We start from the raw sequence: 25774 nt of genomic DNA on the forward strand, positions 1-25774 counted from the left end.
ATTCCACATGAACAGCCAGTTATTTTCTGTTCTTAAGATGAAATCCAGAGACTACATAAGTTTGACTAGATCAAATTGTTAATATAGTAAGCAATAAATTCCTCCAATACTCTGCTTTTAACAATACAAAGCTTTTTATTTTCATAGTTGACATTATAAATAGCATAGTGGTAAGAAACTTCCTAAATTCCTGTTACTGTGGCCACATCATTTAATCTGTATGGGCTCATCCACTTTATAATTTTTAACTTGTACACCAGCTGTGGATATTAAATGAGGTCCCATCTACAAAGTACTTATAATGGGGCTAGCACATAAAAAAGTTCCATATTGACAACTCCACACCATATTCTATTGATTAAAGGACACATCTGTTTTACACTTCATCATCTCTATAATTACTACATCTTACAATGGATGTGTTTTTTAAAATTTTTATTGGAGTATAGTTGATTTACAGTGTTGGGTTTCAAGTGTACAGCAAAGTGAATCAGTTATACATATACATATATCCATTCTTAACTTTTTATATATTCTTTTCCCATATAGGCCATTAAAGAGTATTGAGTAGAGTTCCCTGTGCTATACAACAGGTTCTTATTATGTATTTTATATATAGTAGTGTGTATATGTCAATCCAAATCTTCCAATTTATCCCTCCCCCCCTTACCCCCTGCTAACCGTAAGTTTATTTTCTACATCTGTAACTCTATTTCTGTTTTGTAAATAAGTTCATTTGTACGCTTTTTTTTAGATTCCACATGTAAGCAATATCATATGACATTTGTCTTTGTATGTCTGACTTACTTCACATGTATGATAATCTTTAGGTCCATCCATGTTGCCGCAAATGGCATTATTTTGTCCTTTTTTATGGCTGAGTAATATTCCATTGTATATATGTACCACATCTTATTTATCCACAATGGATGCATTTTAAAATCACTGTGGCCAAGCAGCAGTTATAACACAGTTTTCATTGCTAGTACATGTGAATTTCATTGTTATTCCTGGGAGCAATAGCAACCTCATGATATTTCTGCCAAAAACAAAGAAACAAAAAACAGCTAAGGGCCATTTGAGGAAGGAAAATAAACCATTCCTCAGTTGCTTGCTTAAACCTCTCATTCATAGACATCTTCTGGTACGATTAAAAATGCAACAGCATCAAAACTTAGAAATAGGTACCAGTTTCCTGGAAGAAAATGCTGGAGACAACAGGGGAACACTCTTGAAGAAACCCTGCATCGTGAACACGTTCGATGCCACAGAGATGATAGTGTAGGAGAACACAAACTTTGATGACTGTGAGTCTAAAAGCTACTTGAAATATTTGGAATCTGAATGTAAAGAAGTTTTAGGAATACCTTCCCTCTTAAAGTATGTAAAAAGGTTATATTTTTAAAAATTATGTCAATAAGTCATACAAAGCAACTTCAATAAGCATACAGTAAAAATTAGAGTTGATAAAAAGTATTGTAGTTTAATTTGCAGCCATTTCTCTTTCTTTGGCACACATAAAATGACGGTCTATCCCACAGTCAATCACATCTTAGATTTGAAGAATATTATCATTACTACATGGCTTTTCCAATAATGCTATGGAAGGTCAGAAAGCATCAGTTGATTTTAAAACCCCTGTTTCTAATCACCCTAAATCCTAATTCATTGAAATAAGCAGCACTTTGAAACCTGTAATTAAGGCTTTCATTTTGAGGGATAACATTTGAAAACACACTGGGTTTTCTCCATCCACAGAGTCTCAATGCCCATGTTTCCCCTGGTTAGCAATTACATGGGCTTTATTTGTTCCTCATTTTCATCTTCTCTAGTGAATAATGAACTCTCTCTTTGAGGTCCTCCTGAGTACCCCAAACCAAGTATCATATATACCACATAGTTTAAATTTTAAGCCAGACCATGCCAAATGAGATAAGATTACTATGCAATTTGCCTTCCTAGCAGTGTGTTGGTCACATGTGCTAATAAGTGGCAGGTATCATTGTTATTGTTAATTACAAGGAACAGAGAATGGTAAGGTTCCTGTTGGCACCATATCTAATCTGCTAATGTTGTCCATTTTTATAGGTGGAGTTCAGTGTCCAAATAGCAGTGCTTTGCAAGAGGTGCGCAGCTGTAACGAGCATCCCTGTACTGTGTACCACTGGCAAACTGGTCCCTGGGGCCAGTGCATCGAGGACACCTCAGTTTCATCCTTCAACACAACTACAACTTGGAACGGGGAGACCTCTTGCTCTGTTGGCATGCAGACAAGAAAAGTCATCTGTGTGCGGGTCAATGTTGGCCAAGTGGGACCCAAAAAGTAAGGGCTTTAGAATGACAACAGTAAATCCTGTGGCCAACCATGCAGGGATTGGCTTAGGCTTTACTTGCTTCATGAAATGAAGCATTTGAGTCTTATCATACCTGGCCTCAAGAGTAAGACTTCTTTGTTTTGAATGCAGCCACTGATAAAGTTGTAACAGCTTGAGAGCCTTGTACCTGGGATCCATAAATTCTCTAGAAATCTTTCTATGTGGTATCTACTTTCAGTGTTACAGTAGCAGTTTCTGCTTTTATTGAGCTAGTGAAGCAATGAAAGAACTGCTTGCTTTTGGCCTGGCTGATCAATAATGACAGTATATGAAGTTCTAGCAGTGGAGGTCATCCATGACCTCCTTTATACCCGTAGGCTATGGAGGCTGCCGATCTAGTTTAATTGGGCAGTAGCCTTCTATGCTCTGCCTTTCATTTCCCCTAGAAAGTACTATATCAAAAATACTGAGGCCAAACTTATTATATCTTTTAATAGTTAAATGAATAAGCCATTTATTCCCAAGAGAGAGCCTTAGGATAGGATGAGTGTTATAATAAGCAGAAAAAACATCAGTTTCTTACTGTAGTTACCAGTAGCGTAACAACAAGGCAAACGATTTGCTAGAGGGGAGGGCAAAGAACTAGAGAGTTGGCATATTGTATGTGCCTTGTGAGAAATATAAACAGAATCATGTCATAGCATAACTGGGCTAATTATTTCTTAGACAAAGTTAATCAGTTATAAAAATATATGCCAAGGACTTCCCTGGTGGCACAGTGGTTAAGAATCCGCCTGCTACTGCCGGGGACACGGGTTCAAGCCCTGGTCCAAGAAGATCCCACATGCCGCGGAGCAACTAAGCCTGTGCACCACAACTACTGAGCCTGCGCTCTAGAGCCTGCGAGCCAAAACTACTGAGCCTGCATGCTGCAGCTACTGAAGCCCGCATGCCTAGAGCCCATGCTCTGCAACAAGAGAAGCCACCACAGTGAGAAGCCCGCGCACCCCAGGGAAGAGTAGTCCCCACTCTCCGCAACTAGAGAAAGCCCACGTGCAGCAAGGAAGACCCAACACAGCCAAAAATAAACAAATAAATTTATTTAAAAATATATATATATGTATGTATGTGTGTGTGTATATATATATATATATATATATGTGTATATATATATATATATATATATATATATATATGCCAAGAGGAAAAAATAACTCTTTACCTTTTGAGATTTAGACAGCAAAAATCTTTTAAAATTCAAATCATCTTAGCCATGTGAAACATGGAAGGTAAAACCCATCAGTTTGCATTGGTATAAAAATGGCCTCATAATTTCCAAATACTTGGCTAAGTGCTTAGGTATCATGTGTGTTCTTAAGCATACTACTTAACAGATTCTGGCTTCAGTTTTCAAAAATTTTTGAAGGGATTTAATGAAAAAAAATGTAGTAATGTAAGCACTCAATAAACCTTAGAAATTGTATTTTAAAAATTTGAGATAGTTCTTAGTGTTTCAGGGAAAGGATAATAATGTAACTGACATATGACAAACTCCAGGGGATAAATAAGAATCCCATTATGAGTTGTTTTTTACTAATGGCCAGGGTTCTGGACATCAGCAGTATTTTGTCCCATACTTTATTTGTTTATGTACTTTGAAATTAAGAAATATATTAGAAAATACATGACAAAAAGACTTGAATACACTGAGAAACAATTCCACATGCTTAATAGGTAGCCCCAAACCAGTATTTTAATAGAAATAATGCTAAAGTTGTAATGAATCTAACAAAGGATATTAATGTGCAGTGTATTAAAATTCAAGGGCAATAACAGCAGAAGCGGAAGTCCCAAGTGCTGGAGAATTGTGGGTCTTTCTGGGACAAGCAGAGAGGTAGAAATATTCACTGTAGAGGGTTATAACCTGACCAACTTGTCATGGTACAGATTGGAGGGTTATTGTGCTGAGCTTCTATGGGTAAGCTCACTCTGTTCCTATTTTGCAGTTAATCACTTTTTAGATGTTGCTGTTGATATTTTCCTCATTTATGCAAACTACAAAACATATTTCTGAGCAGTGGATGTACATATGCACAAGCCTATGTGTGGAAAAGCCTGGTGAATTAATGTTATTAAATCATTCAGTAGAAAGGGTGTCCTGAAGCCCCATGTCAGACCACCACAATAATCCATTAAAAATGTGCTTTACCCTTGCAGCCTTTATTCAATGACCTGGATACAAGTATAGATTTGTTAAATCAAATGGGTTTACTTTGCCCTTAAAGCTCTAAAAAATTAAGTAAATACTGTGAATTCAGAAGAAAATGTTACCACCCTTAAGCCTAAATACTAGGTTAAATTCAATGACTGCTTTTCAGTACTAGGCATTTGAAACAAAAATGCAAATAGAAACCTTGTTTTAAACTCCTCTTAATAAAGCAGATTACTGTGCAATGGTAAAATCAATGTTATTGATCTTATCTATCCTCCGAGTAACAAACTTCAACTCCTATCACATCTGTTTAATTTGACCTTGAATAAGATTTGGGGGAAAATCAATTCCTTGATTTAAACCACAGACACTAAATACAAACAGTACAAAGGAGAAAAGAAGCATGTTGACTGAACCAATTGCCTCACCAAAGGAAGTCTGAATTCATTTTACTGGATGTAATCTAGGCTGTATAATTTATCTTTGTGCGTTCATTTAATGGCTTTGTTTTTAGTAATTTTGTTCTCCACAGTTAAGCAAGTATCTTGCTAAGGAAATTTCTAAACCATATAAAACAGAATTTTGGAGGTTGTCAATGATAACGTAAATTCCGTTGATTTATTGAGGGCTAAAATTTGAAGAGCATGTAATTGAGTAATGCTCTCCCACTGTTAAAGTTATAAAACTGCCTCATTGAGGAGGAGTGCTTCCAATAATAATTACTAATCAATAGTTCCATAGTTTCAAAAGAATTAACAGGATTATATATGGGTTTTGCCATATAATATTTCCTGGTTAAGCATGTAGATTAAGTTATAATTCTAGTGATTTATAATCTCAGTTGTAACAAAACATTACCTTCTATGATTCTCATCTAAATTTCTTTGCCATCTGTGACCTTGAGTAGGCATAGCAATTAGGAAAATCCAAGCCTATACTCAACATAAACCAGGGAGATAATTTCTTTTTGAAATGTTGAACCCAATATATTTTTTTAAATCCACTTTCAAATAAACCCTAGTGTTACAGAATGAGAGAGAAAGGCATGTATCATATAGCTGAATAGAACATAATACTTATGGATGAGATAGGATATGTAGATTAAAAAATTATAGATATATCAAAAATGAAGTGTCAGCAAAGCACTATAAAGAAATTATGAGAAGGAAATGAATGATGTTGATTTTTTCACTCATAGTTCAGTTCTGAAAACCTGATTAACTTACTTGTCGAAAGAGTTTATCTTGACTTAACAAAAAATTTGGCTTCTTCTATGGAGAGTATTTTTAAATCCCATTTTTCACTAATTTGCCAAATTATTCCAGCAAAAGTTATACTGATTGTTTGGTTTATTTCTTCACTGCCTCTTAGCTTACTTGTCAGAGATTGATATGACCTCAAAAGAGAATTTCTTAGGAATCAGAACATTAAGTACTTCTAGTTACATGAATTATGTTATTATATTTTGTTGTCATAATATACATCTTCTTCTAGTGTTCATGACCAACATTTGACCACTTATGATAGTAGAATCAGATTGTGAAGATGCAGAGAAGAATTGGAAAATTTGAAAACCATGTAATAAGTATACAATAAACAAAACAGTATATTTAAAACTCATATATCAGCTTCCTAAAATTATCTTTTAGGAAGTGAAAACCTTATATAGTGTAAGACATTTCAGTGTTTTGTCATTATTTTTCTCTTGTTTTCCTAATAATATATTTTTGGTGTATTTTTTTAAAATAATAATTAATTTTACTATAATTTATGTCAAGAACACAGTGTTTTATTTTTCTTTAAATTACTTATTGGCTATTTTTGTCTTATTTATATTCACTCTTTTTGTTCTAAAAATATTGTAATTTATAAAAATATTTAAAACTAGGAATAAAATGGAAGAAAAGATAAGAGTAGAGACAGTGCATGAAACCAGGAATAAAGCAAAAATTGTTTATCTTAATGAACTATACACTTTTATTACTTTATTACTTATTTGTTATGAAATACATAGCTGTAAATACAATATTGGTTTTTGAGCATATACTATGTATGGAATATACTCCATTATAAATTTATTTTGTGCTAAACATATTTTGTAAAAATAAAGTGCAGAATAACCTGGAAGATTATAATTGGCAATAAGCCTATTTAGTTATACAAAGATGTAGCCTTGGGTCCTTAAATTGGTAATTTGAACTTCCATAAATTTCTTATAAAGCATGTTGGAAAATACAGGTTTATTAATGGAGAGATTGTTATAAATGGATAAAATACAATTATTATATTTTCTTCTACATAGCACAATTACTATAATTAAATTTAAACTTCCTGCCTTGAGAAGCTTTATTGAGGTTCAGTTTGGAATAATTATTTTGGTTTTATAGCCCTTGTCAAAAGCAGAAAGGATCCTAGAGGTTAAGTTAAATAATACAGATTGATGCCTGTTTAGCAATTTCAGCAATAAGAATTCTAAAGATACTAAATTACCTGGTTTTCTGGATTACTGTAGCGGTCTAGTAGTTTTCCTTTGCTTTTCCCAGGTGTCCTGAAAGCCTTCGACCTGAAACAGTGAAGCCCTGTCTGCTTCCTTGTAGGAAGGACTGTATCGTGACGCCATACAGTGACTGGACATCATGCCCTTCCTCATGTAAAGAAGGTATTATCTGCAGAGTTTTTAAGGAGGTTCACCTAGGAACCCTCTCACTGGGACCTCCAAGTTCCTTTGGTTGAGCAATGTTTTTATTCTTACATGGGGCTGGCTGTGTAATCCTGGTTTGGCATGAATGCCATAAAATTTTGGCTCCCTTCTAGAAAATAATACAGCTTTTAGAGTACAAAACAAATGAGTTTTATGCCAAAACTGACTTAAATAACTTTATACTATAGATCAAGGTGAAAGGATTCTAAACTGTATTAATAATCTTTCCTTTAACATTGATTCTAGAAGAATGTATAGTGGCCTTATGTATTTCAAAAAGAATATAGAGTGATCTTCTCAGTACTCATGGCTCTCAACCTACTTAGTGGCAAGAAATAGCCATGGGACTAGATTCAGTACAGTTTCAATTATATGACCCAAAGGATGGGAATAAAGGAAAGAGAAAAATGATCAAATTGTACCTCTGCCAACACTTAACATGACACGAGGCATTTACAAGTCAAGGATTTGTTCCCAGTTTGGTTTTTGCTTTCATTACTCACAGACAAAGACCCTTTAATATCATGGCAGATACTTTGTTAATTCTTTACCCTCCAGGATAGGGTCCTTTCTCATTGCTGCTGCAAAAGATGTGAGCATTCTCCAGGTGACTTATGTAGTAAGTGATCACATTGTCTGTCAGTGTCACAAATGACACTGTCTCCTATTTTTTATTTTACTCTCCCGACAAATAGAGACAGTTTTTCTTCAGTTCCTTTTATGCTTTTACTTATGCTTCTTGACTCTCACTAGAGAGATTCAATTTAAGAATCAACTTCTAGGACTTCCCTGGTGGCGCACTGGTTAAGAATCCGCCTGCCAATGCAGGGGACACGGGTTTGATCCCTGGTCCAGGAAGATCCCACATGCCGCGGAGCAACTAAGCCCATGCGCCAAAACTACTGAGCCTGTGCTCTAGAGCCTGTGAGCCACAACTACTGAGCCCGAGTGCCACAACCACTGAAGCCCGTGGGCCTAGAGCCCGTGCTCCACAAGAGAAGCCACCACAATGAGAAGCCTGTGCACGGCAACAAAGAGCAGCCCCCACTCACCGCAACTAGAGAAAGCCCGTGCGCAGCAACGAAGACCCAACGCAGCCAAAACATAAATAAATAAAATTTTTTTAAAAAGACTCAACTTCTAGTTTAACCACTGTTTTAAATCACCAGAATTTTTTTTAAATCCTGAAGATACTAAGTAAGATTATAATCTTAATAATGGATAGTTTTTACAGTGTGATTATTTTATCTAGTTGAAACATGAGTTCCTTTTCATGCTTTTTCTGTTTTAAATACCCTTGAAATAGCAAATAAATTAAACCACATAGTGCGTAAGATAGAAAATGTTGATTTGAAAAGTCTTTTAAGGCATTTTAAAAGCTTTTGGGACAAAAAAAGAGTTAGCATTAACTCTTTAAAAATGTTAATGCCATTAATCTTATTGATAAAGCAATGTCATTGACATTTTAATCTAGATTTTCTTTTTTTTTTTTTTTTTTGCGGTACGCGGGCCTCTCACTGTTGTGTCCCCTCCAGTTGTGGAGCACAGGCTCCAGACGCGCAGGCTCAGCAGCCATGGTTCACGGGCCCAGCCGCTCCGCGGCACGTGGGATCTTCCCGGACCGGGGCACGAACCCGTGTCCCCTGCATCAGCAGGTGAACTCTCAACCACTGCACCACCAGGGAAGCCCCAGATTTTCTTCTTTTATCCCCTTACTTTCTTAAAAACTAAATAACATATGATATCCTTTAGTTTGGTCATAATCAGCAGTAGGATTGTAGGTTAGTATTTCTCATAGGTTAGTATTTCTGTGACAATTGTTGGCTATTCATTGCTACAATGAAAAAGCTTATTTACTACATGGAATTTATGTGCTTGAAAATTTTATGCTGGATGTTTTATACTTGATGTTTTCTATTGGTATGAGATAGCCCATTTACTAATAATTCCAAAACATAGGCAGTTACATTTATAATGACATAATTAATAATCTCACACAAATTTAACATTTGTAAGTAAAATTTTTGAAAGTAGAAAAAAATTTGCCTTTTCTTTATATTGGGCATTTCCTTATTTTGAGTAAAATATTTCGAAATAAGAGTTCTTTTGGTCTAAAGCATTTCAAGAAAATAAAATAAAATAATAAACTAGAAAAGGTTTCATTAAATGGATTCTAGGATAGATGCTTCTCAAAATGAGAAATCAGGTAAAATTGTCTCATTTCATTAGAAATGAGATATTTTGGAATATTGGAATATCCCAAACTAATTTGAAACTAATTTGAGATATTGAAATATGTCCAGGAATTAAGAACCAATTTAGTAGTCTAAGAATTTGTTAGCTTATTATGTATTATATATGTCTGGAAAGGGAAGAAAAATAGATGTAACTTACTCATTAAAAAAAACTATCATTGAAAATTAAATAACATGTTTTTTTTTATTTTGTTTTATTTATTTTTTTATACAACAGGTTCTTATTAGTTATGCATTTTATAAATATTAGTGTATATATGTCAAGCCCAATCTCCCAATTCATCCCACCACCACCACCACCACCACCACCACCGCTTTCCCCACTTGGTGTCCATGCATTTGTTCTCTACATCTGTGTCTCAGTTTCTGCCCTGCAAACTGGTTCATTTGTACCATTTTTCTAGGTTCCACATATATGCGTTAATATATGATATTTGTTTTTCTCTTTCTGACTTACTTCACTCTGTATGACAGTCTCTAGATTCATCCACGTCTCTACAAATGACCCAATTTCGTTCCTTTTTATGGCCAAGTAATATTCCATTATATATCTGTACCACCACTTCTTTATCCATTCGTCTGTCGACGGACATTTAGGTTGCTTCCATGACCTGGCTATTGTAAATAGTGCTGCAATGAACATTGGGATGCATGTGTCTTTTTGAATTATGGTTTTCCCTGGGTATATGCCCAGTAGTGGGATTGCTGAGTCATATGGTAATTCTATTTTTAGTGTTTTAAGGAACCTCCATACTGTTCTCCATAGTGGCTGTACCAATTTATATTCCCACCAACAGTGCAAGAGGGTTCCCTTTTCTCCACACCCTCTCCAGCATTTGTTATTTGTAGATTTTCTGATGATGCCCATTCTAATTGGTGTGAGGTGATAACTCCTTGTAGTTTTGATTTGCATTTCTCTAATATTAGTGATATTGAGCAGCTTTTCATGACCTTCGTGGCCATCTGTACATCTTCTTTGGAAAAATGTCTATTTAGGTCTTCTGCCCATTTTTGGATTGGGTTGTTTGTTTTTTAATAATGAGCTGCATGAGCTGTTTATATATTTTGGAGATTAATCCTTTATCTGTTAATTCGTTTACAAATATTTTCTCCCATTCTGAGGGTTGTCTTTTCGTCTTGTATGTAGTTTCCTTTGCTTTGCAAAAGCTTTTAAGTTTCAGTAGGTCCTATTTGTTTATTTTTGTTATTTATTTCCATTACTCTAGGAGGTGGATCAAAAAAAAGTCTTGCTGTGATTTATGTCAGAGTGTTCTTCCTATATTTTCCTCTAAGAGTTTTATAGTGTCCAGTCTTACATTTAGGCCTCTAATCATTTTGAGTTTATTTTTCTGTGTGGTGTTAGGTAGCGTTCTAATTTCATTCTTTTACATGTAGCTGTCCAGTTTTCCCAGCACCACTTATTAAAGAGGCTGTCTTTTCTCCATTGTATATCCTTGCCTTGCCTCTTTTGTCATAGATTAGTTGACCACAGGTGCGGGGGTTTGTCTCCGGACTTTCTATTGTGTTCCACTGATCTATATCTCTGTCTTTTGTGCCAGTACCATACTCTCTTGATTACTGTAGCTTTGTAGTATTTTTTCCCTCAAGACTGCTTGGCTATTCGGGGTCTTTTGTGTCTCCATACAGATTTTAAGATTTTTTGTTCTAGTTCTGTAAAAAATGCCACTCGTAATTTGATAGGGATTGCATTGAATCTGTAGATTGCTTTGGGTAGTATACTTATTTTCACAATACTGAATCTTCCAATCCAAGAATATACTATATCTCTCCATCTGTATCATCTTTAATTTCTTTCATCAGTGTCTTATAGTTTTCTGCATACAGGTCTTTTGTCTCCCTAGGTAAGTTTATTCCTAGGTGTTTTATTCTTTTTGTTGCAATGGTAAATGGGAGTGTTTCCTTAATTTCTCTTTCACATTTTCCACCATTAGTGTATAGGAATGCAAGAAATTTCTGTGCATTAATTTTTTTGTTTGTTTGTTTGTTACATGGGCCTCTCACTGTTGTGGCCTCTCCCCTTGCGGAGCACAGGCTCCGGACGCACAGGCTCAGCGGCCATGGCTCACGGGCCCAGCCGCTCCGCGGCATGTGGGATCTTCCCGGACTGGGGCACGAACCCATGTCCCCCGCATCGGCAGGCGGACTCTCAACCACTGCGCCACCAGGGAAGCCCCAGTGTGCATTAATTTTGTATCCTGAAACTTTACCAAATTCATTGGTTAGCTCTAGTACTTTTTTGGTGGCATCTTTAGGATTCCCAATGATTGGATTCCCAATCATGTCATCTGCAAACAGTGACAGTTTTACCTCTTTTCCAATTTGTATTCCTTTTATTTCTTTTTCTTCTCTGATTGCTGTGGCTAGGACTTCCAAAACTATGTTGAATGATAGTGGTGAGAGTGGACATCCTTGTCATTTTCCTGATCTTAGAGGAAATGCTTTCAGTTTTTCACCATTGAGAATTATGTTTGCTGTGGGTTTGTTGTATATGGCCTTTATTACATTGAGCTAGGTTCCCTCTATGCCCACTTTCTGGAGAGTTTTTTTTTTTTTTTATCATAAATCGTTGTTGAATTTTGTCAAAAGCTTTTTCTGCATCTACTGAGATGATCACATGGTTTTTATTCTTCAATTTGTTAATATGGTGTATCACATTGATTGATTTGCATATATTGAAGAATCCTTGCCCCCCTGGGATAAATCCCACTTGATCATGGTCTATGATCCTTTTAATGTGTTGCTGGATTCTGTTTGCTAGTATTCTATTGAGGATCTTTGCATCTATATTCATCAGTGATATTGGTCTGTAATTTTGTTTTTTTGTAGTAACTTTGTCTGGTTTTGGTATCTGGGTGATGGTGGCCTCATAGAATGAGTTTGAGAGTGTTCCTTCCTCTGCAATTTTTTGGAAGAGTTTGAGAAGGATAGGTGTTAGCTCTTCTCTAACTGTTTGATAGGATTCACCTGTGAAGCCATCTGGTCCTGGACTTTTGTTTGTTGGAAGATTTTTAATCACAGTTAAAATTTCATTACTTGTGATTGCTCCGTTCATATTTTCTGTTTCTTCCTGGTTCAGTCTTGGAAGGATATACCTTTCTAAGAATTTGTCCATTTCTTCCAGGTTGTCCATTTTATTGGCATAGAGTTGCTTGTAGTAGTCTCTTAGGATGTTTATACTTCTGCGGTGTCTGTTGTAACTTCTCCTTTTTCATTCCTAATTTTATTGTTTTGAGTTCTCTCCCTCTTTTTCTTGGTGAGTCTGATTAATGGTTTATCAATTTTGTTTATCTTCTCCAAGAACCATCGTTTAGTTTTATTGATGTTTGCTATTGTTTTCTTTGTTTCTATTTCAAATTTTTCTACTCTGATCTTTATGATTTCTTTCCTTCTACTAACTTTGGGTTTTGTTTGCTCTTCTTTCTCTAGTTCCTTTAGGTGAAAGGTTAGAATGTTTGTTTGACATATTTCTTATTTCTTGAGGTAGGCTTGTATTGCTATAAAATTCTCTCTTAGAACTGCTTTTGCTGCCACCTATAGGTTTGGGATCATCATGTTTTCATTGTCATTTGTCTGTAGGTATTTTTTTATTTCCTCTTTGATTTCTTCAGTGATCTCTTGGTTATTTAGTAACGTATTGTTTAGCCTCCATGTGTTAGTGTTTTTTATGTTTTTTTTCCTTGTAATTGATTTCTAATCTCATAGCATTGTGGTCGGAAAAGATGCTTGATATGATTTCAATTTTCTTAAATTTACTGAGCCTTGATTTGTGACCCAAGATGTGATCTATCCTGGAGAATGTTCCATGTGCACTTGAGAAGAAAGTGTAATCTGCTGTTTTTGGATGGAATGTCCTATAAATATCAATTAAATCTATCTGGTCTCTTGTGTCACTTAAAGCTTGTATTTTCTTGTTAACTTTCTGTTTGGATGATCTGTCCATTAGTGCAAGTGAGGTGTTCAAGTCCCCCACTATTATTGTGTTACTGTCAATTTCCTCTTTTATAGCTGTTAGCAGTAGGCTTATGTATTGAGATGCTCTATGTTGGGAGAATATATATTTATAATTGTTATATCTTCTTCTTGGATTGATCCCTTGATCATTATGTAGTGTCCTTCCTTGTCTCTTGTAACATTCTTTATTTAAAGTCTATTTTATCTGATATGAGTATTGCTACTCTAGCTTTCCCTTGATATCCAGTTGCATGAAATATCTTTTTCCATCCCCTCACTTTCACTTAGTATGTGTCCCTAGGTCTGAAGTGGTTCTCTTGTAGACAGCATATATATGGGTCTTGTTTTTGTATCTGTTCAGCAAGCCTATGTCTTTTGATCGGAGCATTTAATCCCTTCACGTTTAAGGTAATTATCGATATGTATGTTCGTTCCTATTACCATTTTCTTAATTGTTTTGGGTTTGTTTTTGTAGGTCCTTTTCTTCTCTTGTGTTTCCCACTTAGAGAAGTTCCTTTAGCATTTGTTGTAGAGTTGGTTTGGTGGTGCTGATTTCTCTTAGCTTTTGCTTGTCTGTAGAGCTTTTGATTTCTCCATCGAATCTGAATGAGATTATCGCTGGGTAGAGTAATCTTGGTTGTAGGTTCTTTCCTTTCATCACTTTAAATATGTCATGCCACTCCTTTCTGGTTTGTCTAGAGTTTCTACTGAGAAATGAACTGTTAACCTTATGGGAGTTCCCTTCTATGTTATTTGTCATTTTTTCCTTGCTGCTTTTGATAATTTTTCTTTGTCTTTAATTTTTGCCAATTTGATTACTTTGTGTCTCCGCATGTTTCTCCTTGGGTTTATCCTATATGGGACTCTCTGAACTTCCTGGACTTGGGTGGCTATTTCCTTTCCCATGTTAGAGAAGTTTTCGAGTATAATCTCTTCACATATTTTCTCGGGACCTTTCTCTCTCTCTTCTCCTTCTGGGACCCCTATAATGTGGATGTTGTTACGTTTAGTGTTGTTCCGGAGGTCTCTTAGGCTGTCTTCATTTCTTTTCATTCTTTTTTCTTTATTCTGTTCCGCAGCAGTGAGTTCCACCATTCTGTCTTCCAGGTCACTTATCCGTTCTTCTGCCTCAGTTATTCTGCTATTGATTCCTTCTAGTGTAGTTCAGTTACTGTATTGTTCATCTCTGTTTGTTTGTTCTTTAATTCTTCTAGATGTTTGTTCTTTAATTCTTCTAGGTCTTTGTTAAACATTTCTTGCATCTTCTCGATCTTTGCCTCCATTTTTTTTCCGAGGTCCTGTATCATCTTCACTCTCATTATTCTGAATTATTTTTCTGGAACGTTGCCTATCTCCACTTCATTTAGTTATTTTTCTGGGGTTTTATCTCGTTCCTTCATCTGGTACATAGCCCTCTGCCTTTTCGTCTTGTGTATCTTTCTGTGAATGTGGTTTTTGTTCCACAGACTGAAGGATTGTAGTTCTTCTTGCTTCTGCTATCTGCCCTCTGGTGGATGAGGCTATCTAAGAGACTTGTGCAAGTTTCCTGATGGGAGGGATGGGTGGTGGGTAGAGCTGGTTGTTGCCCTGGTGGTCAGAGCTCAGTAAAACTTTAATCCACTTGTCTGCTGATGGGTGGGGCTGGGATCCCTCCCTGTTGGTTGTTTGCCCTGAGGCAACCCAACACTGGTGCCTACCCAGGCTCTTTGTTGGGGCTAATGGCGGACTCTGGGAGGGCTCACGCCAAAGGGTACTTCCCAGAACTTCTGCTGCCAGTGTCCTTGTCCTCATAGTTAGACATAGCCACCCCCCACCTCTGCAGGAGACCCTCCAACAGTAGCAGGTAGGTCTGGTTCAGTCTCCTATGGGGTCACTGCTCCTTCTCCTGGGTCCTCATGCACACACTACTTTGTGTGTGCCCTCCACAAGTGGGGTCTCTGTTTCTCCCAGTCCTGTCGAAGTCCTGCAATCAAATCCTGCTAGCCTTCAAAGTCTGATTCTCTAGGAATTCCTCCTCCTGTTGCCCGACCCTCAGGTTGGGAAGCCTGACGTGGGGCTCAGAACCTTCACTCCAGTGCATGGACTTCTGTGGTATAAGTGTTCTCCAGTTTGTGAGTCACCCACCCAGCAGTTATGGGATTTGCTTTTATTGTGAATGCACCCCTCCTACTATCTCATTGTGGCGTCTCCTTTGTCTTTGGATGCGGGATATCTTTTTTGGTGAGTTCCAGTGTCTTCCTTTCAATGATTGTTCAACAGTTAGCTGTGATTCTGGTGTTTTTGCAAGAGGGAGTGAGAGCACGTCCTTCCACTTTGCCATCTTGAACCAATCGCTCCTTAGCTTTCTTCTCCTCATGCTCTCAAAGGACATCAATTACTTGCTAGGGGCTAATATAGGGATCTGGGCCCCCACAGTGATCCTCTCTCCAAATGGCCAGTGAGCACTGACAGCCACAGCGGTCAAAGTCTTGAATCAGTGGAATCCATGGTGCAGGTGAGGGACCCCAGGGTCTGGTCTCAGTGAATTCACTTACAGTAAGATCTTGGGCAAGTCATTCCATTGGGTAGCTGTGCATGGCATTAAAAATATCAGGTTTGAAGAGTTCTAGATTCAGTGGTACTATAAGCCAGGGCAAAAATCAGACAATGATGAATGCTAGAAGAAAAATTAATAAGGGGAAGGAAGATAATGAGTAACTGAATAGGGGTGAAATTTCATCACAAAACATGATTTTTAATTTTATCTCTGCTGATGATTTTTACAGTTCTAAGAGACTGATTTACTCTTCTCTGACCATTTATAAAATAAAGAAAATTTTATGTGACAAACTGTGATAACTTATATAAGGCACTTAAAAAAATTTTTAGCAGATAGATGAGGGAACAAATAGATTGTGAATACTGTACATGTGTTTATTAAATTAATACTCATCTGTAATATATGCATAAATACTTATTGCATTTCTAATTTATTGACTACTGTACTTAACTAGCACATTGATGGCCCCGCAGAGAAGAACTTCAAAAAAGCTTTTGATCTCATTTAAAATGTAGAACTCTTCTACATAGATCAGATAATGTAAGACTTACATGATTCAATAACAAGATTTAGTGGTAAAACAGGAAGAGCTCTAGGGAAGATACAGGGAAAATATTAGGGAACAAATATTAGGGGAAATCTTGTTGAAAAAAAGGTAGAAGAGGCCTTTTTGAAAGAGAGAATGCATTAAAGAATCCCAAGTGATCAAAAGCATCAGGAAAAGTCTTAGTGACCACGAAAAAGACGTGTTGTTTGAAAGAAAGTGGGATCCAACCCACTGGAGCTTGGAGTGTGTTGAGGAAAGTCAAGATGTGAAGTTGGAAAGGAGAACAGAGGCAGGTTGTAGAAGACCAGATTAGATTTACTCATATATAGTAAGACACAGGTTTTAGTTTTCGAACATAAAAATGAGTAGTGAGTTTCATGGTATAATGGAGTGAGTGGACTTTGAATCAGCAGATCTGGTTTGGACACCTATCTTGGCCACAAAGCAGCCAAGTGACCTTAATCTCTCCAGATACTTAATCTCTACAAGCCTTGGTTATAACATCTTTGAGTTGTTCTGTGGGAAAAATGAAATAACATATGGTAAAGTCCTCTATGCTTTGTGAACTGTAGTTCAGCTACAGCTAAATTATTTGTTGTCTACAGTGATTATAAGTTCCTGTAGGAAAGGCACTACATAGTGCATATGGTCAGAACCTGGTAAATGTTTTAACTTGGTGCACTGAAAGCATTCTTTCTTAGAAGTTCAATTATGTTGCAATATGTGGAAAGTATTTAGGTCATGATGAAGGAAAACTTACTAATACACATTTCTGATTATTATTATTGAGGATTTACTGGTACATTTACTGATGATTGTTTTTAGATGCTTCACTATGTCATTAAACATCATACATACTTTTTAAAGCAATCATTCACTTTTTTCATTCTACACAGATTTTTCAAGTAACTGCGATTTACCAGGCACAATTTTAAATATAAAGGATATAGCAGTAAACAAGGAAAACAATTTCCCTGCATTTAGGAAGCTAACGTTCTGGTGGTATGAGACAGAAAAGGCATTTAATGATTGTTCTAATGTTTCGATGCATGTGAAGGATCAAGTGAACAATGCAGGGTGGGTGAGAGAGAAGAAGATGTGACATCATTTTGGAGAGTACAAAAGTGGGCAAGTTAGTAATATGTAATAGAATTTGTTATAGGCAACATGGAGTACCCATTTAGTCAAAAAAGTAATTGCTCAACACAGTTGCCAGTGTTTCTTCAGCCCTGTTCAGCTGCCTGAGTGAAGGAAAGCTGTAGGAAAATAATTAGCATTGATTAAGGTCAGGGCTTTTCCAGAAGAGTACAAGAAAGGGAGAGAAAAACAGAGAGTCAAGGGTGTTTTCAGTGGAGTGCTTATGTAATAACAAAGTATGGAACCTAAGGTGGGTTGGGATGGAAGTGAGGTCATAAAAGGGATGATATAGTGAAAAAGTGATTGGGAAGGTGGATTGGCAATCTTGACTGAGTTTGAAGAATTTTTAGTAAGATGAACTTTCACTTTTAGTAAAGTAGGTGAAATAGAAGGTTAGGAGGAGTGACCAGCAATTAATGTGTTTGAAGATGAGAATGTGTAGGTATTGATGATGATATTATCAAGGGCATGAACAGAAGAGCTAGTGATTGATGCAAGATGCAGGAAACGGTCATCGGAGGTGAAGAGGTACAGTAATTCAGAGTCCAGTGCCTTGGATGGAATAACCATGTGGATGCCAAACCACCAAAAGGGTTGCAGGGGTAGGAAGAGAAAGGATTACAGTGAGGGATGTTCTATGGTCATTAAATAATGAAATGTTGGTGGATGAGTGCTACAAAGTAGATAGCTGATGGTAAAATTGATGACAGGAGCTTCAGAGGAGTGTAAAGAGAGGAGAAAAGACTGGGAAATGGCTAGGTGGAGCCAGCCTCCACTGGCAAAGAATGTGAAGGAAACTTTCTAAGAAGGGATTGGAGATGAGAGACAGTGTGTTCCTTTAGGTACAGTGGTGGAAAGATTAGAGGATAGAAAAGAAAGAGAAACTGAATAAGATTATACACAGCTTGTATGCTGTGGTCCAGGTATGATGGAAGACATGCAGGGGGGATTGAGGGTGCTAGTTTCTTGTAGTGCGACAGGCATGTTAGATGTAATGGGTTCAGTTGGGATAGTCTCTTGGTGAAAGGTAGGTAACTGCTGTAAATTAAAATGCGTGCTGCCACTAGGATACTAGTCTTCTCTGAAACTCCTGGGTGGTAGTGGCCAAGGTGTGCAAGAATGCCAGCTCAGGAATCTGCTGTCCTGTGAGCAAGAGGTTCTGAGATGTGGAGCTGTGTTTGGCCAAGCTCAGGTCACATCTCACCACCAGCAGATCAGCCCTACCTGTTCTATTTGGCAGCTCTGTTTTGAGTCTCCTAGAACAAAAGGCTTTCAGAAATCTTAAACCTAGGCACTCAGACTTAAAAAAAGAATAACTATAGTTGTGTATTGAGGAAAAAAAGAAAGACTAGGGGGTTGACAGAGGGGCTTGCTGTTGGACACAGTGCCAAGATGCTTTGTGTGCTGGGAGAAAACTTTTCTGGTTCACCTGTAACTGAGAATAAAGATACAGTGGTGTAATAGAAGACTAGCCTTTTGTCGTAGGGAAAATAAAGCAATGACATGTAGTTAGCTTTTCATTATTTGGTATGAAATGGAAATAAGGCAAGCTTTGTTGAAATTACACTGACTTCTGCGTGCAATTAAAAAATGCTTAAAAATTTGAATGTTCAAGGATAGATGATAGCAAACGAAAATTAATTCAGGTGTGAGGTGGTTCTTTTAAACTTAATTCTGTAGGTAAAATCTACATTTTGTAAGACTTTGAACTTATGAAAATGTAGAGCTACCCTCCTTTTTAAGTCACTTTAAATAGGTAAAATTACAGTGTAGTATTGCAGAAAATGGAACAGAGGATTCCAGGAAGAACAATCAGAGTAATTTGAAATATTATTCAGCCCTCTCTCATGATATGTCTTGAAAAATCAATGCTGGTAAACATCAGTATTGAACAGAAAGTAATTTAATCCTCAAACCAGTGTACTTGTTAATGTTTCCAAATTTTCATAAATTTTTACAAAGGGCTTTATTAAAGATGGAAAATATTTATGCATATAAATTATTTGTAACTCTAATCTTTAAAAATCAATACTTTTGATCAAATAATACACTTGGCTGCTCAAATTTGTCTGCTCCTTTTTTTCTTGCTACATTTATTGACTTGAGGGCTAGCAGGGATATTGCAGAGGCATCTTTTCTACCTTGATGCCCTCAAACAGTCCTATGCTAGAATTACCCCTCAAAGGTCCGAAAACTGCCTTTACATTTTACTTCTTGCATGAAACGTTTCCCTTTCAATTTCCTCTCACTGTGCTGCTGCAGCCTGCCATCCGCCTCGCTTCCAGCTTAACCCATCTTAGTTTTGCCTGCCCTTTAAATCCTTCCATCAAGGAACTTCTCCAGTGAAATTTATCTTGAATGTCTTAAGATAATCTGAAAAGTGCTGTAGCTGAGTGAGAGATTACATATCCTCTGAGTCTCTATGGCCCATTACCACATAAATGTTTTCTGAGTATATAATCCCTTTTTTCTCTACCTATCCTAGGTAGGTATTTTCAAGTATAAACACTACAGGATTATTCCTTTATTTTTCCCATGCTTATTATTTCCAATGAACAAAGTGATACCTTATTTTTTATTAATACTAAAGAACAGACTTAGTACCCATGTGCATAATACTCTAAGGAAATGGATATAAAGGAAAAGAAAATGCTAATTTATAATCCAGTTGAGAAGTGAAATAAATGTGTTTGCTCATTCAGCAAACATTTGTTAAGACTTTACTCTGTGTGACTACTGTTCTAGGTGCTAAAACACAAAGATAAATGGAAATTATGTATGTATCCCCACCTCATAAAATAAATTAGGTATAAATATATGTGGGGAACTCTGAAGATTGTAAAATTCCACACTTGCCAACTCAAGTTATTAGTTAGGAGCCTTCCACTTTTATTAATTTATTTTTTAACATGTGCTGTAGCTTTCCCTTTGTCTGCACTCTGATTTGAGGGCTCTGTAACTGGCAGAGCTCTAAAGTGCTGTTTCTTTGAGCGTACACGTAATTTGCTAACTGCGATCTGAGAAGAAACGAACCTCCCAGTGGGTAGAAACATGGATGTCATGACACTTCCTGTGTAACCCCATTAAACTTCCTCTCTAGGTGTTATGGCTTTGGAATGTTCCACTTTAATCAGGTCACAGTCTCTATCCTGTGGGCTGTGCAAGATTAAGGTATTTGAACTTTTTTATAAGAATAAATGGATTCCCATTGTGGAATCAATTATGGAAGTGAAAAGAGTTATCATGGTGTTATATATCAAGTACAAAGTTGTGGAGATTGTGATGAGAAGGCACTAGAATGTTTCAGAGTTTTATATTAGGTGACTTTTTTGCCTTCAAGTCAATAAACAAAGTAGAATTGAAACACTAACATTTGCTTGCTGCTTCCCAAATCTGAACATCCCTGGGTATATACCAGGTGATATTTAGGTAGTTAATGACCAGGAGCTTCAGTCTATATGGTGCCACTGATGCTGCTCTCATTGTCCGCTCTAGTCTGTGGATCCCTTGGCCTCAATTCTATGTCTATTTTTTATCTGCAGGTTAAAAAGCGTTGGAGAGTTATTGACTCTTAAGAATTTCAACCACCTGGGAAACAAAGACCTGCTCCTCTTTGGTCTTTCCCTCTTTTCCCTGTTAAAAAACAAACACACACCTCCCTCCTTCCCCCAATGCTAAACAAATGATAAGAATGCTCATTTAGTTTGTATAGTCTTTTTGAAAGATTAAAGACAGAGCATAAATATAAAACAAAAGGAAAATAATAGATAATAGTGTAAAAAAGCATGGAGTCAGGTAGTAAATAGGGTAGAGGGAGGGGAGAAGAAGAGAAAAATTATAATATAAAATCAAAATTAAGGTAATCTCCTGCAATTGAAAAGAAAATTAGCTCTGAGATTCTGGTGAACAAAGCAAAAAACAGAAGCACAGTGAGTTCTTAACGGATTGTCAAGGGAAACAAGATTTTTCCTAGCTCTAAATTATTAGAGGAATTTATCACGTGGGCCTTAAAATAGGGGTCATTGAACAATATAATGGATGGAGATAGCATTACCAATTTTATTAAAAGTCCTATTGGCACTTCTTCAATCTTTCTTAGATAAATTATACTTAATATGTAAAAGCTGCAGCTGGCATTCAAACTATTACTGCTACAATTTTTTAAAGTCTATGACAGTATTTCCAAATACTTTAACTCTCTGCTACCCACTACCTCCACCCACTAGTTCCATGCTTCATTACCTGTAGTATTCCAACTATTCACTAAAATAGTTAATGCATTCATTAATAGTACAGGTTTCCCACACTGTAGGAATAATCCTAAAAAGTTACATGCAAATTCTAGAATCTTAAATTGGGACGTCCATGGTCAGTCATTCCAGTAGATCTCAAACCTAGCTGTTTATCACCGTTTCCTGGCAAGCTTTGTAAAAATCAGATTCCCACATCCACAGATTCCCACATCTAGCTCCCAAGAGATTCTTATTTAGTAGTTCTGGGTACATGCCGAGAAATCTGCTTTTGGTTTTTTGTTTTTATTTTTTCAAAGAAATTCTCCTATGTAGTCAGACATTTAGGAATCACTAATGTGATCCATTCTCCCATTTAATATAGGAATCTTCAAGTCACACTGCTAGGAGTCAGTGGCCAGACTGTGTTGAGGGATACCCTGACTTCATGTCAAAGGATGTTCCATTACTGGAAACTTCTATTTGTCAAATCATATTTTTCTACGAACACAATGACTTTAAGGATATTTCATTTCAGTTCTGATTAGACTTTCACTGTTAGGGGCTGCTAACCCTTCTAAATTTCTCTGTTTCTGTAGTCTACGTATCAAATATTTAATGATCTTGAGAAAACATGTAAATGCATCAGGGGAACTCTATTAAAGTAATTCTTTAGGGAATTCTTTTGTAAGCAAATTCATGACATATGGCTATTCATCTTTAAAGTGTATATATTGTAAGTTAGAATGTATTTTATTAAAGTTGTCAAGTCTTATATATCATCTGTTTCTCATACTAAAAAATTCTGAGCATCTTTATATCAACAATACTGTCAATTTGATATCTTCATCGAAGGTAAATCTTAATTATTTCCATTGTTTTTGTAACATAATTTGGAGTAACTTACTTATAGTAATTATTGCTATTTTGAATGCTTCTCTAAAAATTCTGCCTCTAGGAAATGACTTTCATTTCACTACTTACAGCTCGGATGTTTAGGATGTGACCTGAGTTAAAGATCTTAAAGTGTTTAACATGAATAATAAATGACTAGAATAATTTACGAGTTATACATTTCAAATTAAGTGAATAACAAAGAAATAGAATTTCACATTAAAACATTGAATATATTCTCCTAAGAAAGATTCATTAGATGTGTACGAGTCCCATGTGGTAAACAGGGCTATGTGAAATGGCATGAAAATAAACTTAAGGCAGAGAAAAACAGATTAATTAGATCTGTCATATTTCTCAAGGGGGAAGAAGCATACAAAAGAGCAATCACGTTGTAAGTGAGCATTAGGAAGACTAGCTGACTGTGGAACTATTTTCTCCATTCTTCACATTTTTAAATATACATTGATTGGCTTTCAATAAGCAGTCTTTGGGAGAATTTAGGAAATGACTAGACGAGGCCTCTCAGTCAGGGATGTCAAAGCACATGGAGCTGGAAGCAATGTAATTTCTTCACACAGGCTGGTATTTGGAGATTCTTTCATCAGTGCAGAGAACAGAGGTTAAAAAGCTGCCTCATTCCAGGGGACTCCGGAATCAGGAAGCAGACTCGGCACCGGGTCATCATTCAGCTGCCAGCCAATGGAGGCAAGGACTGCACAGATCCTCTCTATGAAGAGAAGGCCTGCGAGGCCCCTCAGGTGTGCCAAAGCTACAGGTAATGGAGTGAAGGAAAAGCCTTCTGAGCGATGCACTAAGCAAAAATACTTCAGGTTCATGGTCTTTCCGACAATGAGAAAAGGAAGCCAACACTGCCCGCAGAGTCAGTGGGGTTGAGGATGTTTATGACTGCAGGTCCCATCTCTTGCCTGTTTTGTTTGTTTGTTTGTTTTTCTTGCCTGTTTTAAAGAGCTGCTTTGCTACTGAAATCATCTCCAGGGACACAAATACTTGTGTAAACTTCCAAGCTGTATTATAAGCTTTAGGAGCATGAAGAGTTTCTTATGTGATATAATCTATAGAAAATGCAGAAAAGTGATTAATAATTGTGAAACATATGCTTTTGGAAGCAGTTCTTTTTCACTTACAGGAATAGCCTAAGCATTCCTCCCCTGGCTCCAAAGTGCACCTGTTTCTCATAAATGCTGGCATTCTGGGTCACGAAATGACATCTTTGTCTCAGTGATGTTAGTAAGATGTCTGTTTTGTTCATTTGTGGCCACCTCAAGGAAAATTAAGGTTCTTGAAGCTGTATGTCATCATCTTGATTATTAGAAAAAAATTTTTTTCATAGCTATTAAAAAAAGTACCTAATTGAAACTTGATGTGGTGAATAATTGCAGTCCTGACAACAAATGAAATATTATGGCATCAATTGATGGAATGTGTGATCCCAAAATAATAACTTAAGATGAAATTGATGGAAAATTTGTCATCTTAATTTATCTGTGTTTAATTCTGAGATGACAAACAGTATAATTGCATGCTTTCATGATGAACATTAACTGTTAGCACAAACTTATTTATTTGGGGGATTTGTTTTTGTGAAGTGTATTATAAATTGCAGCTTCTGAGTTACCCCTACAATGCTAATCAAAAGAGCACTATATATACAAAAGGCTCATGAGTTGAATGCAATTTTATAACTTGAATGTAAAATAAATATACCTTTCTAAAGTGGAACACATCACTTCTGGTACTATCTGGATACATCTGCTGGCAGTCCTAATCATTAAAAAGGCTAAATGTGGGACTTCCTTGGTGGTCCAGTGGTTAAGACTCTGCACTTCCACCGCAGGGGGCACGGGTTCAATCCCTGGTTGGGGAGCTAAGATCCCACATGCCTCACGGTGCAGCCTTAAAAAAAAAAAGAAATAAAAATAAATAAAAAGGCTAAATGCTATCAGTAGAGTCCATTCCTTTAGAACTTGACAGTGATGGACTCTTGTCTCCACTGCAATAGGAAGTACTTTTATATTTAGTGCTGCTTTTTATAATTCCTTGATGAAGATCTAAATTAAATTTAGATAGGACTTTTTTTAATAGATCTTTATTGGAGTATAATTGCTTCACAATACTGTGTTAGTTTCTGTTGTACACCAAAGTGATTCAGCCATATGCATACATATGTCCCCATATCCCCTCCCTCTTGAGCCTCCCTTCCATCCTCCCTATCCCACCCCTCTAGGTGGTCACAAAGCACCGAGCTGATCTCCCATTGCTATGCTGCTGTTTCCCAGTAGCTAACTATTTTATATTCGGTAGTATATATATGTCGATGCTCCTCTCACTTCGCCCCAGCTTCCCCCTCCCACGCCATGTCCTCAAGTCCATTCTCTATGTCTACACCCTTATTCCTACCCTGCAACTAAGTTCATCAGCATTGTCAAATAAATTCCTGTTTGCAGTGGTCAAAGTCATGCTTCCTTGGCATTGTGTCTCTGTGATTTACTAGTATGTTTGCTTCTTCTCTATGAGGCTTCTGTTCTTTCCGTGTAGGTGGAAGACTCACAAGTGGCGCAGGTGCCAGTTAGTCCCTTGGAGCGTGCAACAGGACAGCCCTGGAGCGCAGGAGGGCTGTGGGCCCGGACGGCAGGCAAGAGGTGGGAGGCCCCATTCCACAGTTGATTTGCTTTGCGTTTCTCCAACAGCACTAAGTTAACCACTAGTTTGCAGGGTTTGTCATTTTGATGCTGTGCTAGGCAAACAGAGCAAAGCAGTTAAGAATCTGCTACCACCTATTCTACCTTACACCAGAACACAGAAACCTGACTTTTTAAATTGTGTCCTTAGTTCTTTGACATTATAGTTCACAACTCCTCTGGTTACACTTTCCCCTCATTCATATCTAGAAGATGCTCAGACCAAGCCCTTGAAAGCATTATGACATAGATTGTACACTGCAGCTTGTTT

At 36.8% G+C, this 25774-nt stretch overlaps 1 protein-coding gene across 1 annotated transcript in view; it reads left to right on the forward strand.

The window, feature by feature from the left end:
• THSD7A (thrombospondin type 1 domain containing 7A) overlaps nucleotides 1-25774 on the forward strand; it is a 451454-nt gene that overhangs the window by 356707 nt on the left and 68973 nt on the right. Inside the window, exons 8-11 of the mRNA XM_081244020.1 lie at nucleotides 2089-2323; nucleotides 7071-7186; nucleotides 23447-23579; nucleotides 25361-25464. Coding sequence (XP_081100146.1) covers nucleotides 2089-2323; nucleotides 7071-7186; nucleotides 23447-23579; nucleotides 25361-25464 — 588 coding nt within the window. The remainder of the gene's footprint in view (nucleotides 1-2088; nucleotides 2324-7070; nucleotides 7187-23446; nucleotides 23580-25360; nucleotides 25465-25774) is intronic.

This window comes from Mesoplodon bidens (genome assembly GCF_964165515.1).
Source record: "Mesoplodon bidens genome assembly, chromosome: 9".
NCBI lineage: Eukaryota > Metazoa > Chordata > Mammalia > Artiodactyla > Ziphiidae > Mesoplodon > Mesoplodon bidens.